Source organism: Montipora capricornis, chromosome 12 (genome assembly GCF_036669925.1).
Source record: "Montipora capricornis isolate CH-2021 chromosome 12, ASM3666992v2, whole genome shotgun sequence".
Taxonomy (NCBI): domain Eukaryota; kingdom Metazoa; phylum Cnidaria; class Anthozoa; order Scleractinia; family Acroporidae; genus Montipora; species Montipora capricornis.
Window position 1 is genome coordinate 8709477 of NC_090894.1, and position 17500 is coordinate 8726976.

A 17500-nucleotide genomic window follows, 5' to 3' on the forward strand; every position below is an offset into this window, starting at 1 on the left:
ATAGGTACTGATGAAATGTCCAGATTAAAAACAACTTGTTTTATTCATTACGAAATGGTGAAAAGTGGTCACTAACCTCTAAAATACGCATGTTGTGTAACATGAAACAAGATATGAAAGTTATGAAAAACAAATCATGATAATCATCAAATCGAGCCATAAAAATGTTAATGTGGGAGAGAAAAGTTGTATTGCAGCACAAAAAACATCTTACAATAACGGGGAAGCTCGCATTTTATGGCTTATCACATACATGGCAAAATTACTGAATTCTGATTGGCTGAGACGGAGGGTATGGCACTTTTGGTAATCAAGAGGGCGTGATTACTTGATCCTGATTGGTTAACAGTTGCTTATCCAGAGCAAGCGAAGTTACAAGAGAATCTTCTTCCAGATTCTGACTCTGATAAACTGCTTTTTGTCCACATGTAAAATACAGTTTAATTAAATTAAGCGCTATTTCCGTTGACAGCATCGATTTATTGATCTGAAATCTAACCGAATGAAAGCGTGTTAAGTTGATTGTCATTTGTCGCGGAATTGAAAGGGCTTCCATCGATAATTTTGCCCGTTATGTGATAAACATGTAATCGCAATGTGCCCTCGTGCAATTAAGGATTAATTTCACTTGTATTTTCAAATTTTGTGAAAACTTTGAAAATACCCGTGAAATTTATCTTGTCTATTGCCCTCGGGCCTATGTGATTACACAAACTAATCGTCTCAGTTACCAAAGACGACATGACCATGACGACACCTGTATCCTCGCATTTTAGAAAAAAGGAAAATCTTAGTAAAAGTCATCAGTATCTATGAAGTAAAAGCCGATAATGGAGACTAATGACCCAATCAGAACGTGAAAGGCAACATCCTAGGTTGAAAATTAAAAAAAAAATTATACATGGTCTTCACCTGACCTCACAGCAGCCATGTTAAACGTCTTTTGGGAATAATGCAAAACTAATCTCGTACCCAGGTCTCCCACGGTCATACTGACAGAGTGAGATCTGGGTACGAGACTATTATTATTGGAGCCACAAATTTTTTGCTGTTCTTTTCTGCACCATGGCCGTCTCATCACGTCATTGAAAACCATCCATTCCTTGTGTCCTCGAAGATGTCTTGGATGCAATTACTTACGCTCTTGAGTTAGGGTTGTCGCTCGTTGACCTGATGTTTTTTCATACTCTCTGTGTCATTTATCTGTCAATTTTTGATTGTACTTCGGCGGTTTAGGCTAAAACAACAAGTATTCACTCACCCTGAAGTAATTTTGGTGAAATGATGTTAAAAAAGGAAAATGACCGAAAATAAGAAACAGACATCACTCATCTCATGTGATTTGTTTTCGAGGAAATCTTTCGTCGCGATTTTCCGAATTCTTTTGGAGGAAATTTGTACTCAATCAATGGAATTACACTTGAGGGTGAAAAAGGAAACTGAACGGTAATAATAGTGGTGTGAAATTGTTTAAAGAGTACTGAGCAACTTTCCAAAAGTGTTTCCTGTGTGTTTATTGAATTTGACAAAATGTTTCCGCATTTCGAGTCTGCGGGGCATTTCTCACGGTTGTGGTAAGAAACACACAGCTGTTGTCACTTTATGGACTTGATTGCAATTTAGAGACGGCTTAATTACGCAACGCTGTTCCGCGCGAATCACCTTGATTAAGACTTTCACACCATTTAGTTTTTAGTGGCCACACGTTTCAAATTTTCTACTATGTGTGTGCTTTCAGAGAAACGACGGTTGAATATGGCCTAAAATTGTTAACCCTTGGACAATGCGTGTCACAGGCCTCACCCCCTGCTCACTGTTTTTACGGGTAAATGAAGGGTTTAGCCTCATATATTTTCACTGCTTGAAAATGATGCTTCTTGGTCTGGGATGCAGATGAACAATTCATTTTGGCCCCCACCCCAAATTCTGAAACCCTGTTATCACTACTGCTATTTTGTGATTTAATAAAGAAATACACTTAACTTTCCTCATCGATCATACGTTCATTTCATAACTCAGACGCGATAGATTTCAAAGCATAAGAAGGCCGTATGTACGGTGACCCATAGGGACAAAACACTTCCCAGAATCCAAAACACTTCCTAGAATGCCAAAGAGACATTTGTTCAAAAACTGTTACACAATCAAATTTTTTTTCATCAGTTTACCTCCGTAAATAAAACGTTTTGTATTGGATTCATCTGTCACATCTTTGTGCCCTCGGATTGAAGAGATGCTTTTTGTAGCTAACCATGCTATACCATAGAGCTGAGAGACTACACGTTAAACGGAGCTAAACGGTCGTCAGTCACTGTATTGCTCTCCATAAAAAAATACCCATAAATAAAAGGAAAGCTTTAAAGACAAGCGGATGGTGATTTCCGGCCATAAACAAAAAGCCTTGAAGCTTCGTGTTTTCTCACTTCAGCTCCGAGGTCTCTGAGAAATGCCGCATTTTCCATTACATGTATTGCAGATTGGAGAACGACAAAGTTTAGAAATATGACCCCTTAAAAAGTTCAAATTAACCCTTCGCCTGCATGACCTAAAATTCATCTGAAATCGCTGATCTCTCAAATTGGGCATTACCAGGAGCTCATCAAGATGAGCTCCTGGCATTACTGGCGAATCAGCGCTTTTTGTTACGCGTCTTAAATCTGTTAAATCGTTGATCCTTTACATTTTAAATTTCAAATTAGGCAATATAAAATCATGCAATGATGTTTACTTAAGAGGAAGTAATTAAAATGTAATCCCAACGAAGTATTTTGATTTCACAAAAATTTCGATGCACTGAAAAGGCGGAAATGCGGGGAACAAAAGCTAAATAAGGAGGGAATTATTACCTCACCCCTTCGGAATTTAACAAGTCTAAATTTGGTCTTCGCGAATTTGATAAAACAATGAGTAACCGTGGCTATTTTCAAACAAACAAAAACAAGGCAAATCACAATGTTTTTGTTAGGCAGGGAGTAATCTGCTTGTACAATGAGTACAATATTGAATGTCTATTTGTTTGGCTTGTCAATCAAAGCGAAGTGTAACGCCAAACTGTGTGCATGTTTAAGTTAGAGACAAATCTTCCAGGACGGGTAGAGAATAAGGATCAGGACTACGGTGATATAAAATAGTATCTATCATGAATCCTAGCTGATTTCAAAGTCAACCGAAAAAAAAGAAAGTTTAATTGAACATTTCTAGTCGGCATCTTCTGAAACCGGAAACAAATCTACCGGAAATCTTGGACATGGACTAATTAAGTGACAAAGTAAACTAACACTACCCCTGAGGAATATGCACTGTCTTCATTTACGTACTGGCGCGCTAACATAAAATTGAATGCTTCGTGAAAGATGAGAAATTTCCCATTACTTGTCTAATGGTGTATATTTCCACTCGTCTGCAATTTATTTTGGAAATTTACCAGGGCATTGGTACTATTTAAAGGACTGTCTCGGGTTTTGCAAGCTGATCTGTTGACAATAAGCTTGTCTGAACACTCGATGATTTGACGGACGTTGCCGACCGGTGTATGGCTTTACTAGTTATTTTTTTTGTAGGATCGTTTACCGTTTAAACCTTACTTATAAGCATGGCTTCGGCGGAGGGATTTCTTCACAGTCCACTTGTTGTCTGGGTGAGATTTCGTTTGAATCTTAGCGCGTTGAGATTTTCTTTGTGATCAATCACAAATGCGCACTATACTTTTCAGCACCGTTCGTCCTCTTACGAGTAAACCTAGTTGTCATGCATTGGATTCGAGATTTTTTCGCTGTTTTCTCGTTCTTGTAGGCTAACAATACTTTCAAGACGAATATCTTGATTGAATCTCTCACCGATTTGGCGGATGGTGTCTTCCTTAACGAAATTATGACGGATATGTGAGTATTAAGCTTACTATTTATCGAAATTCATGTTTGCGTATTCTCCTTCGGGCCAGTATTCAGTTCACAAAGCGGTAGGAGACGAATTTGTGCGTTCTCTAACAAACGAAACGACAAATAGTCTCTTTGGGTATTGTTCTTTTTCATGGAAACTTATTACTACTCTTTGATATTTCTTTTTGGTCACAGCGACCCGACCTACTTCACTTTAACTCGTATACATCACAATGTTTACGGAGACGTAAATTTGAGGATGCAAAACTTGGACACGCTTGTAAAGCACTTGAAACTATATTACCAGGTGAGGGAGTGAATAATCTTTTGTTCATTTTGTACAATTAGAGTTAAAAAAAGGCCTGACAATTGTCTTGGTCTTTCTTTGTGAAGTTCTCAAGGAATAAAAGAAGTTTTATGGTGATTTTTTTATTTTTCAGATTGTCCTGTACGGACAGTTAAATTGCGTTTGTGTTCAATATGAGAAATTCCACGCTTGTTTGCGTGTTGTTAATATAAGCTCAATTTCTCGTCGTTCACGTCCAACTCAAGACCTTAGGTCAGGCCCTTAAATACTCAGTGGAGATTTTAATCCAGAAGGTTAAGTTAAATATATCGCTTTGTGCAAAGTCCAAGAAGAATGACACTGCAAAGTATGAACTAAGGAAAGATCGTGTTCAAGTTGTGAATCCGTTGCACTTCCGAGGATCGAGGTGGGACTAGACATGAACATGTCTAATGCGAATTGTCGTGGGGAGAAGTTGGTCCCGATACTACCCTGCATTCTCCTTTTTGTCACGAATGATTACCGCTTGTGTCCGCTAGTCAAAACCGTAACAGATAGCGCATTTAGAAGATCGCAAAACAAAAACAATCTTTATTTTGTACCTAGTAATTAATAAGAGTTCGACTTTTAAAGTGACGTGATCCTCAACTTTTATTCCGAAATATCGTCCTCTCGTGTTCCTTTGCTTTTTGTCTCTGACATTCCATAAGAAGATAAAAGTGTGGAAACATTATATCTTTTCATTTTCTTGCACTAATGACAGACATTGTTGAGATTAAATTAAGAGGAATGGAATATTTCACGTGCCATTGTTCATTATCCTCTTGCAATCGACATTGTTAGTTTCTGGTGCCTATGGGTTTTCTTTCAGTACACACCGTAAGTCTTTTCAGGGTCTCTTTAAAGATCTTATCTCCAAAATGGAGCGGGATTAGAACGCCACGGTTTGATGTAAACGAGGCAAACATTCGCACGTGTAAACAAAACTAATTTAAACTGGAGTAAAGGAAAAAGCCTCAAAATCTTCGTGAAGCCATTAAAAATATTTCTGTGTTGCTTTTGGATGAATTTCTCTTTTATTCTGCCAGTGATATATAATATCTGCAAACAAACCTAAACTGAAACATAATATAGGATTCTTTCTGGGCTTTGTGAATTAAAGGTTATGCAAATTTCGTTTCACGATAGCTGCTGTCAACAAATATTGGATGCTGACTTCGAATTAGCCATTTGTTTACTTCTCTCTATTTTATTATGCTTTTTCCAAGAAGGGACATGTTTAAAGTCCATTCTTTTTCCTTTCTTTTTGGGATGTTGTTGGGTTTGGCATTATTACTGGAAAACCAATTCCAACTTGAATTGGCATTTTGGATCGATTTGGATCTGGTATGTTCTTTTTCATAGAATTTTTTTTCACTGCATTTACATACATACATACTTACATACGTACCAAATTTTGTTCCAATGATAATAATAATAATAATAATAATAATAATAATAATAATAATAATAACAACAACAAGGTTCTGGAGTGATGAAAGCCATGATAAAATTTGGGTTTGCTTAGGCAACTTGTTGTTGCCTGGCCCCCAAGAAGATAACCCGGATCCAACTTTTGGAAAAGTCGGTGCTGAATCCACAATTATTATAACTATTCATGCAGTCATAATAGTGCTAGTTGCTTTTGGATCATTAGTATTGTTAATTGTCAATCTACCTAATTTAGATGTATTATCTATGCATTATAAAATTCTGGCCCTAGTTTTTCAAGGGTCTGATAACTTACTATTTAACAGTTTCAGTGTGTGGAATGATTTCAGTATTTCCTCCTGTTTTATATATATGCACACTCTGTGCACTTCTAAATAAGGGACTGTGTCAAAAAACTCGAACAAGATTTAACGTCAAGAATATTTTACATTCTGGATAGTGACCTTTCCATTGGATGGAATTATACAGACTTTCAGACTTTGAACAATTGGCTCCTGGAAGGCTGATATTAGCATTATTAAACTAAAGCAGTCTGAATGTGGATTTCATTGGAATTCTACAAAATTAAGACATTGTTTAAGGAAGGCCAAATTGCTTTTAGGTGTAAGAATATCTGTGAACAGCAACTTTTCATTCCTTGAATCATTTCTTGCTTTTTAACATTATTTTTGCTGCTACATGGTAACTTCGAGTAAATGAACCTCACTTTAGGTGTAGGTTTAAGATTATTGCTGAAAGCTGATTGTCAGGTAGAAATTGTCGAAAAGGCTTACAGTGTTTGGAAGGCCAACTCTTGGGAGCTGAAAATGTTCATTTGTGATTTTTGAAATAGACTGTTCTCTAGGACATTTTAAGGTTAGAAACAGACTTTCTGAATTGAAAAATATTTACCATTTGGGAACTCGTGTATAAATAAAGAAATTGGCAAGCAAAAAATCTCGCTTCTTTGCTTTTAAATTGAATGTTCAATATCTTATGTTATGTTATTTATGTTTAAAACAATCTTAATGGCTGTAAATTTCTTCTGGCAAACTTAAATTATTCTTGATGCAGTACTCTGTTTTGTCTCCAGGATAGCCTCACCTTCTGTAAACTACTGGCGAACAGATTTGAAGGCACTTGCAAAAAATTCAGTTTAGATCAAGTGTAAAAAGCTATGTATAAAGAATTCTTGCTCAGTACTTGTTAAAAGTTACTAAATTGTCCTTGAAAACCTTGTTGGACGTGTCATTTTTTAAAAATTTACTGCAGTGTATACTTTTAACTTGATCAGTTAATTAAGTTTGAGCAAATGCAAACAATCTGGGACAGTTTTATTGCCAGTGATTTGTCACAGTTGGCTAAACGTGTAAACAGAGCTATTGCTGTGGAGCCAACTGTAGATGTGGGCAGGAACCAACATGCCTTTAACCACAATATAATTAATCAGGCAAATGTTTCGTAACTAGCCTCTATTAATAACAAATAGTGTGGGAATTTGGTATTTTAGAGTCTTTTTTGTTGAGCTTTTGCTAGTTACTGGTAGTTCAGTTAAAATTGACAATTTAATGTACAGCGTATATTTGAAGTATGAACTGACAGTGGTGTTGTGGTATTAGTTTTTGTCTCTATTTAAAGTAGTAAAGCAAGGAACATTGTATTTAGCGGATGGCCTGCTGCTATCAAGTGTGAATATTTGAAAGTAATGAGCTAATTACAGTATATTGTGGAAAAGGTTGTGTTATTTTGCATAATGAAATGATTTGTCAGACATGACTTGTGCTTATTTTGAAGATGCAGAAGAGACAAAAAAGTGATAACCAGACATGTATTAAGGAAATAATTTGCTTTAGTAATGATCTTTAAAATTTAAATATATTTTTATTGTTTCCATATTTTGCAGACACTCAAGCATTTAAAATTGATATTCTTATTTCATGCATCACTTGAGCTAATACTTGGTGTAGAATATATTGATATGGGTGAATAAACAAACACAATATTCAGAATGACTTGAGAGAGACTTATAATACCCTGTTTTAGTTTTTTTGTTTTGCAGTGTATAATACTTCAAATTAACTGTTAAAATGACGTCAAAACCACGTTTTGGAGGCCAAAATTAAGTGATTACCATTTTGATAAATGTCTTATTTTGGATGCATGAAAGTATTCTTTCCTCTCTCGTTGTTGCATTCGTACGTCAATCTCCATATTCAATAATTTTGTCACTTTTATGAATTGGTCACCCTTCCAGTTTTTATTAATTGCCGTTTCTTTAGGTAATTTCCTTGAAAATGTCGTACTATCCAGATTTTTGTCAAACTTGGCACAATTGATATTCAATTGCACAGGTCACCGTGCTTGTTTTCATGCTGCATGCCCTTTATTGTAAGTGTTTTTTTACCAAATTACGCTAGTAGAGTTCAAAACTAGATCAACTGGAAAAATTGTTGTTATGTAGCAAAAGCTACTTAATATTACTGAAAACTTGAACCTACTTGTTTGTTGGGGCTATAATCTTTAAGAAAAGTGATTTTAAATTGCTCAATCTTGCAAAGAAATGTAAGAAAATTGGACTGATACAGTCATTACCTTGCACTCAGTGTCGGATTCCAAATGCAGTTTCATGTGATTTACATGTTAATACCACAACTTCTACTATCCAACTTTTTTTTGCCTTAAAATATGTTTTCCGTGTACCTATTACGAGTGAACAAAACCATTAAAAATGGGGGGTCACCGCGCTCGTTTCTTCGCGACACAATGATAAATGGACGGGGCAATTTCAGCTTCAAAATGATCATTTTCTGTGAAAGGACTGGGGTGAGTTCCAAAACGACACCCTCTTAACCGAGAAGAGTTATCATGATTGCAATTAAAAGCTCTTGACCAGCAAAAGCGGCCTTTGTTTCCTCTCTTCAGATGGCTGGCGTGAACGAAGTCGCAATGTTATGCGCAGTATGAGCTGCGCGGTGCAAAACAAGGGAATCAACTTAACTCCTCTTAACCCATAGACTCCTGAACCACCCCTCCTCTGCATTGAGGAGTAAAATTGCCTGGTGTTAGAGTAAAATCTATTGAGTCCAACTCCCAGGAGTCAGTGGGTTAATGTGATCATGGATTAATTTTGTTCCATGGTAGCTCGAACTTCAACTGCCCACTGGCTTACATAGCCACTCGGGGAGGTGTCCAAAATGCAGGCTGTTGGTCTGGTCATGATGCCACAGCTACCACATTCCAATCAGCTCTTTTGATTGGTTAAGTGACAATAGACAAAAACAGATATACAACAGAAGCAATGGATCCTGAAGTTAAGAATCAATGGAGCTAACTATCTCAAACTGTTCCAATGTAACGAAGGCGGCAGGGTTGATGCAGGGGTGAATGCACTCACCTTTGAATGAGATTTTACTGCCCCATCAGTAAAATACGGTTGATGGAACGTGATTATACTAAAAGGGGCTATTTATGTCGCGTTAGTTATCTTCGTGTTCTTTAATTGTAGTCGGTAATTCAAGGTCATAAAATCAATGGTTTTGTTGTAAATAAAATGAGGACATAGTGACTTTGTTCCTAGATATCAGTTTATAACACACACCAGCATTGGACAAATCTGTTAAGGCCTCATTCATAACTGTTAAAGAGAACGTGTAATACCTACTGGCTCATAGAAGAAGCTGTACAACTGGCTACTTTAATAGACAGAGTCTAGCTATAAAAGCCTCAGTCAGCGTTCACTTGGCAGTTTGTCTTCTATAGTAAACCAACTAGCTGTTGGCATTTGTTAAAGTTTTTTTCCCTCCCTCCCTTTGGAGATGGGTTGGGTTTTATCGCCCTGCTTTCATTAATTAAAATTGGGTCACTCCTGCGAGGTGCGTTCAAGTCTGCGCAGCGACTTCTCCCACCCAAGCTTGTTGGCTAGTTTGCCTTTGTACATTGCTCGCTAACCATACTCTTGTCCGATCCAGCACATGCTGTTTACCAATCAGCTCGTAGTGCTGGGGAGATAAGTGAGGTTGTTCTATATCATGCAATCCGGAAGTTGCATAGGCTAACCAGTCGCAAGGCAGTGTTCCCCTCAAAAAACGGCTATACGTCTGTTGTCTCGTTCTATATTGCGCCTTACGTTATGCGTTAAAAGTTAACTATGTCGATACCAAGGAACAGTGACATTAACTGATGTAGCCCAGATTCAGTCTTCCTTGCAGTTGTAAACTGCAGTTTGCATGTTAGGGTTGCAGATCATTGTTTCACCATAGATGAAAAGACCCAAACTTTCACTAATGCTAACATTAGGTCAAAACACTGTGCTTTAGATAATGTTCAAGCCTATTAGGTTAGCATTTTTGCAAAAGTTTGGGTTGTTTCAGTTATTATATAGTAAAACAATGACCTATAACCCTAACCTGCGACCTGCACTTTATGTGCCCTCCATTGTACATGGCTTTATTTTCGTGGTTTTCTTTTTTACTTTTGGTAGGTTTTTCTCCAGGTATTCTGGCTTTCTCCTCTCATCAAAAACCAATATTTGATTTTGATTTGATTTGATTTGAGATACTTTATCTCCCCTAATTGGCTGAAGCATTTGATCCCTCAGTGAAATATGCTTTTGAAAGACTGTGATAAAGTGATTATTATTATTATTATTATTAATGTAATAATGGCAAGCGATTGTGAAGAAAACAGCAGAAAAACCATAGCTGTTCAAAATATTATCGACCTGCAACAATTTGTTATTTCATCAAGCATGATCCTGGTGAAAAACTGAAGAACTGACTCCTCTGTTCATGTCCTCTTTCAGGAAAAACTGCAACAGCTTGTTTTACTTAGAATACCTGATGTTGTCGCAATAGCCCGGCAACCTGAGAGTGGTGAGTGAAGTAAATTAGGCTAAAAGTTCCTTTTGTCTTGAAACATTTTGGAGATCTGTTTAAGCAAATTCTGAGTGTTTTTTGTCATCTAGCTTTTATCATTTTTTGTGGGTGTTAAAAGCAATTTATTATAGCCACAAAGATCAGATGAAGATTGAAACAGGTGTTGAAGTTGCTCAGTGTCATGTCTACTCAATGTACTGAACTAACAGTCCAAACAATTTGCGTAAACTTCGTTAATCTTAAGAAGACAATTTTATTGCTTACTTTGTCTACTTTTAGATACAAGAGTACTGTCTGATGCATTTGCTACTGCTGGTCACTGAACATTGAATCAGGGACCTCTGCCTCTATCGCAATACACATGCATGAAGGGCAGAAAACAATTGAAACAGAACAACACTGATAGAGAAAGAAAATATTAGGTTGCAATGTGGGTTTCAATTAACAACTATTATATCCATAAGCTTTGAGACTGGTGTAGAACCACACTTGTAAAACCATTAATATGTTATTCATGAGAGTAATATCTTGTATTTATTGAGAATCAGTGAGGGATTTGAAATGGCTCATCTATGACTGTTGCTTCCATCATGCCAGCAATTAAATTATATTTTGTGTATTGTTCAGATGAAGCAGCAGAGGAGCTGAACAAAATCTTGCTATTAATGCTTGGATGTGCAGTTCAGGTCAGTGAAAACCAAGCTTAATTAAACTAAAGCTCTTGACATGGCTTAACATTAGTTCAGTGAGTTTTGTTGAGGAAGCCTTACAAGGGGTTAAGGCAACCAGAGACAACATTAAAAACTGGTGACAAGGGACTTTTTTAAATAACAACACACTCTTGAATGGTGAACAGTGTGATGAAAAATGCCAACTGAAGAGTTGAGAGCAAAATTTAACTCCAATCTCGCATAAGGTTGCAAAGAGTGCATGGATGTCATAATAAAAGAGGAAGCTGTGGTGATTATTAAGACAAAAACCAATATTGAGAAGGTTACAAACTAAGAAATTTACTTGCTTGGAAGGTGACATTGTTATTTACACCTTATCGTTGATCGTGTGCACCTGGGCCACAAGATGAAATGAATGGGACATCAAGCGCAATCGTAATCAGAGTTTTGCGACTTCAGTGTGATGTGTAGGAAATTCTTGTGAACAGGATACATGTAACCCTGTTAAGATGAAAAATCCTTGTTATATTGACTCTCGCCTGGTTTAGAAAAGTAGTGTAGATGATTCGTTTTACTATATTAGAACTCTAATTGTCTCTGTAACCTCTTTCAGTGTGAAAACAAGGAACACTTTATTGAAAGAATTACACAAATGGACATGGATGTTCAGAAATCATTAGTGGAGTACATTCAACAGATCACAGATAACCCAGATAATGTGATTGCATTCCGACCACAAGAACTGGCAGAGTACACTACAGAGTGAGTTACAATGAAGTTAGTCGTATAGCATGTGGAGGAGATATTTGACAATCCGGCATTTTTATGATAGTGTGTAACATGTGTAGTGTCTATAGGCCCCAGTTCTTCAAAATGTGTTTAATGCCACCCTTCAGATAGCAGAATTGGATTCGCTACAACTATCCAATGGATAGTGATTTATCTAGCAGATAGCGTTGTCCATCATTTGAACAACTAAAGCCAGAAAAATAGTTCCTAGGGCAAGCTCCCTAGACAAGGCTTCTGATAGATTGTGGGGAAAAAAGTCATATTTCACAGAATTTGCAGAGACAAATTAATGGAGAAAATGGCTGATTTTGTGGGAATTTCCTGGGCAAATATCGCTGGAAAGCAGTCAGTTTTGTGTTGAGTTGACGAATGTTTTTAATGAAAAAAGACTGCAATCGTACAACTTTTTTTGGGAAAATAGTGAGCTTTACTGGAGTTATGCAGCTCTGTGACCGTGCAAATTATCAGAAGCCCAGCCTAGAGTCACTGCATCTTCCAGAAAGTAGGTAGTCTAAATGCTCCATTTGTTTTTTTTTTACTTTTATCTCATTCACTTGCAGTCAATTTCTGCTTTATGCAGAAACAGTGTTTTATCACATGACCCAACTTGCTGAAGATAGAGACAACTGCATCGGAGTAAGTGATGACAAAGTTATTCAAAAGTGAGAAGCGATTCTCGCATTTTTCTGGACAATTTAAGCAAATTTTAATTGAAGCAAATTTGTCTCTCATAGACACCTGAATCTTTTAGGTGTCAACATTGCTTAATTGTCCAGATAATTGCAAGGATCTCTTTCTTCTGTAAACCACCCTTCAGATAATATCATGGGTGACAAATTACTCCTTAATTTTGGCGCGAAATTTCAGCGTTAATTTATAATTTCACATGCGAAATTACAAAATTGCTGTGGTAACATCTCTTCTCAATCAGAGCCAAGATGGCGCCGAGATTTAAGACAGTGACCATCAGTGAAGAAGTTACAAAATTAAAAGAAGCGGTAGAAAATTTAAATACGTGAAAGAGCACAATTAACTGGGTGAGGGTTTTAGAGAAGTGGTGTGACGAAAATAGCCTCGAGAAAAACCTGGAGATGATTCTTCCCGAGCAGTTGGATACAGTACTCGAGTGATTTACTGTTGATTTACTTGTGAAATTAGGAAATGATTTCACCTGCGTTTTGTCAAAATTCTGATAATTTCCCTAGCTTTTAGGCCATTTGATTACACATACTTATTTCATTAACAAAGTTGTTTGTTTCCTTCAAAGAATTGCAGTTTAACAAAGTTTTTCCCGTGTATGGTTTAGGTAAATGTCTTGCATGGCTTTATGCTCGATACACATAGAGAGAAAGCTACAATTAAAAGAATTAGTCTTGTGTTTGTTCACTGTCTTTGGATGTTACTACGGTAATAGTCAAATGGCTGTGTCCACATTCATCTGGCAAAACAATAATATTCAGGGATGGATCTAGAGGCAGGGTGCAGGGAATGCCCCCCTGCCTACCCCCAAAGAAAATCTGTGGCTTTCTAATACAACTGGTATTCTGCAAAAAAAAAAAAAATCACCAGTCAGCTAGGCCATTTTTTAGCGCTGTACCCCCTTCTATGAAAAACCTTGGATCTGTCACTGATATTTGTTATTGGGTTTGCTTTGTTAAATCACAACAAGATTCAGGGAAGAGCTAGAGCAAAAACAAGATCTGTCATACACAATATTGCTGGCAGCAGTAACACTGGATGTTACAAGTAACTTATGATATAGTTCTTGGTATAGTAAGAGGTGTCTCTTCACTGGAAGATACATGTCCAGGGAGAAGTTTAACAAAGGTGAAAGAGTTCATTGAGTTGGAATTAAATCACTAGAAAATTGGATGTGACATTAAATTCTGTTGCATAACATTAAAATTTAGAGTTTCCTTAAGTTCATGGATTTGGGCTTATATGGTTCTGGGAAGTCCCAGAAAAGTCCTGGAACTTTAGGACATAAAAAGTGTATGAACCCTGTACAGCAGTGCTTTTAGCCCTGTGTATGTATTAAAGCACTTTTCAACAACTTCTTTAGTTACAATCTTTTTAATTGTATTCAACTTGCTGTTTCTTTTCAGATGATATCTCACTTGTCTTGTGAAAGGGATGATTTACTCCATGACAAAGAAGTTAGTTTATAGTAATAATTTAATATTATTATTGGTGAGTTAATTCTTACCAGAAGGTCTGCAGTTGGTGAAATCCCTCACTACTTTTTTTTTAGCATTTTTTTTTTTCATGCATTTTGTAAATATGCAGATGTTGAAATTCAAATTCTCACTGACTGTTTTATTTCTCACTGCTGACAGTAACCTTCGTTGCAACAGCAGATTGTTGAGATAACTACAGAAATCAATAAAGTGGATTAAAATCAATCAATCACATATCAAGGACAATGTTGATATTTTAATATTAACTTTGCAGTGGCCTAGTTTGTAAAGGCACAGTAAACTTTGGCATGTGACTAATTAATGAATTTTATTTATTTATTATTTGTTGAATCCTCTTTGAGTTGTACTAATGTGCAAGCCAGCGAGTCATGCGGGTCACACAGTTATTGAAAGCTAACGGTTTTAAAATGGGTGCTTAGACTTAACACCTGTTTATCAGCGCTATTTGAAATGGCTGCTTAGACTTAAATGCAAAACTTGCATGGCTCGCGTGGCTCGCTGGCTCTCAGATTTGGCAGACCCATCCTCTTTTATGTTGTGACTTATGCATATTGCTCTCTTTTGATTCAAGAACAAGAATCTCCGTGCCTTTTCTCCACCAATGAGCCCACGTACGAGTTACAACACAGATAAATTTGCCGACCAAGCTAACAAGGAGAAGATAAGACTTCTGACCGAGGAAATGTAAGAACAGTTCAAAGATGCATTGATTTGGCAAACTAATATGGTAACAAAGTTCAGCTTGCACTATTATAGTTGACTATTCCAAAGGGTTTTGCTTGGCACAGCATTTTTTATTGAGGCAGTTTGCAAGGATACCCAGTCATTTTGCCTTTTGAGAATTGGGAAAATTCCCCATAATTTTGTGTTAATGCATATAAAGGACTATTTTAGCAAGTGAAACTAGTAGACAGCTAACTGATCAGTGGTTGAATTGTGGTTTAGTAGAACAGCTTGTCCAAAGGGAAACACCGCTTCTTGTCTGTTTGCAATAGTTAAACCCTGTTGAGCTGGGTCAGTGTGACACCTGGATGGGTTTTTCTCTGGATACCTTTGTTTTCGGCCCTTCTCAAAAGCCGCTCATGGCTAAATTCCCCCCGGCTACGGTGCTGTGCTTGAAGATCACACATGGACCATAAAGAAGCAGCGTGAGGTCCCTTAGATATGCTTGCATCCTGATCTTGTCGAGCTGCAGTCTTTGTGATTGAGTTCCCAAGACTGCCAGGAAGAGCTAGTGCCCATTGTTGATTTCATTCAGAAACTTGTGCGCCTATTTTTAGCTACATTCATTCTTGAAGCGCTGAAACAACCTGTTGATCAGTTGTGACTTTAGTCTGTTCCTTCATCTTTGTCCTTTCAGCAGTTTCTCTGTCTTTCATTCATTCAGTCAGTCAGTCAGTCAGTCAGTTGATCAGTTTGTCAGTGTGTCATTCAGTGAGCTGTTCAGTTAAAGAGTCAGACAGTCAGCTGTTATATTTTCATTTCATAACTGGAGTTATTTTTTTATAAAAAACTGATGTAATATTGAATCTTTTAAATTTTTTTATCAGAGAAGAAAAAAATGTTGCCATTACTGAGCTGAGAGATGAGCTATTAGCAAGTAAAAGGACATTAGAAAGCCTGAGACAAGAGGTAAAATGTGATGATTACCTAGGCATGTATCTAATGGTAATTTCTGGTTAGGTAAATTCTCTTCTCAAACTCATTAATAATTCTTGAGCTCAGAAGCCTATCAAAAATGGATAAATTTGTCACGTGCATGCCTTTTTGAAACCCAGTGAAAACTTAGATGAAAACCACATGTGTTTTGGGTATGGTATCCAAACTACAAGTTGTTTTCATCTGATTCCTCGTTGGATATCAAGATTTATGCATCAAAACAAAAGAAATTAAACCAAAGAACAGCATTTTTAATAACTCATTTTCCACTGTTTACAACAGTGTTTGCATCACAATTAGCAAAGGAAACAGAATTCAAAAATTCACAACCTTGTTTGAGAAGTCATATCAAAAACCTGTGCTTTGTGTTTCATCATAGGTTCCAAACACCCCGAAACAATAAAAGCACTTGGTCTCATGCTTTCGTTTAGTTTCTTGCTGTTCAGAACCTATGATGAATCACTTGCACTCGTTGTTGATATATTACTTCAGCAGCATTAGAATTGGGGGGCAGCCCTGCATCAGTAACTTTCTAAGAACTGTTAGAAAAAATTTCATCAAATTATGGCAAATTAGGAGAAGTAGAGGGCACTTAACTTCTGTACAGAGTTTTTCAAAGTTGGGCACAAAAAATATAGGCAATTAAGGGTGAAAGAAGGCCAAGGTGATGTAAGTGGTGCTCCAATTTTCCTTTCTCATTGTAAAACCAACATTTCATTATTAGGTCTGCTTTAGAGTGATTTGAATAATTATTACAGTCTTGCCAATCAGCAGAGCACTTGCTCCAGGGACCGCAGAAGAGGAGGGGCTGGTACCTAGCGCTATAGCCCTTATTCTACCACTTTTTTGCTCTGGTTGATTTTCCAGTGCTCAAGATGACATGAATAATGTACCTCGTGAAAGTAACAAAACGCGTCATCCCTTAGATATGAGCTCACAAAGATTTTTAGCCCTGCCACTATAAAATGGTCTCCACGGTCCCTGTTTGTGATATAAGCTCAAGATGAAATGATGATGATAGCTATCATTATTATCATTATTTTTATTACCATTAATTAATAGAATAATAGAGCAGGAAGGTGGCTTCATATGCAGATATTTTGCAGAGATTGGACCAAGTAACAAAAATATAATTCCTACTTTCAATGGTTACGCAAACAGTGCTTCCCTTTAATTTTTTACTGCACTTTTTTTCCTTGGCCATTCCATCATCTCAAAGAGTGGTTGTTCAAGTATTTTCATATCTCTGTGTTTTTTTCCCTTAATACTTAGAATAAGGGTTTGTCTCAGGATGCAAGATGGGTCAAGGCCTACAGAGATGAAATTGATTCGCTCAGAGCTAAGGTATGAGAAGTCAGTCATTACTCAGTTGGTTGATCCAGTGGAACCTTGCACCAAGAGGAGCCCATGACTAGGCACTTCTGCGGAGAGGGAGGGACTGCCCCCAATTTTCTTACATATTGTTTCGGCCTGATCAAAGACTTAGTAATTTACACTAGTTGTACATTTACCAAGACTTACAATCTTGGACAAAAAGGGTTGAGCATATTAAAAACGGGGGCTACTTTACGCGCTAAGCACTCAGTATCGCTCCCGAGCAGCCACCACCCTCCCCACTTCAACCAATGTTGATAAGCCCAAGTTCGACATGTCTTGTTCGTCTAGCAATATTGAT

At 37.1% G+C, this 17500-nt stretch overlaps 1 protein-coding gene across 1 annotated transcript in view; it reads left to right on the forward strand.

Annotated features, from left to right (window-relative positions):
* Nucleotides 1-3298: 3298 nt before the first annotated feature.
* The window catches only part of LOC138026520 (girdin-like), a 63599-nt gene continuing 49397 nt past the window's right edge, over nt 3299-17500 (forward strand). The window contains exons 1-11 of the mRNA XM_068873902.1: nt 3299-3637; nt 3793-3881; nt 4074-4185; nt 10436-10505; nt 11136-11194; nt 11793-11941; nt 12529-12604; nt 14074-14124; nt 14738-14850; nt 15717-15798; nt 17098-17169. Coding sequence (XP_068730003.1) covers nt 3593-3637; nt 3793-3881; nt 4074-4185; nt 10436-10505; nt 11136-11194; nt 11793-11941; nt 12529-12604; nt 14074-14124; nt 14738-14850; nt 15717-15798; nt 17098-17169 — 918 coding nt within the window. The 5' untranslated portion in view covers nt 3299-3592. The remainder of the gene's footprint in view (nt 3638-3792; nt 3882-4073; nt 4186-10435; nt 10506-11135; nt 11195-11792; nt 11942-12528; nt 12605-14073; nt 14125-14737; nt 14851-15716; nt 15799-17097; nt 17170-17500) is intronic.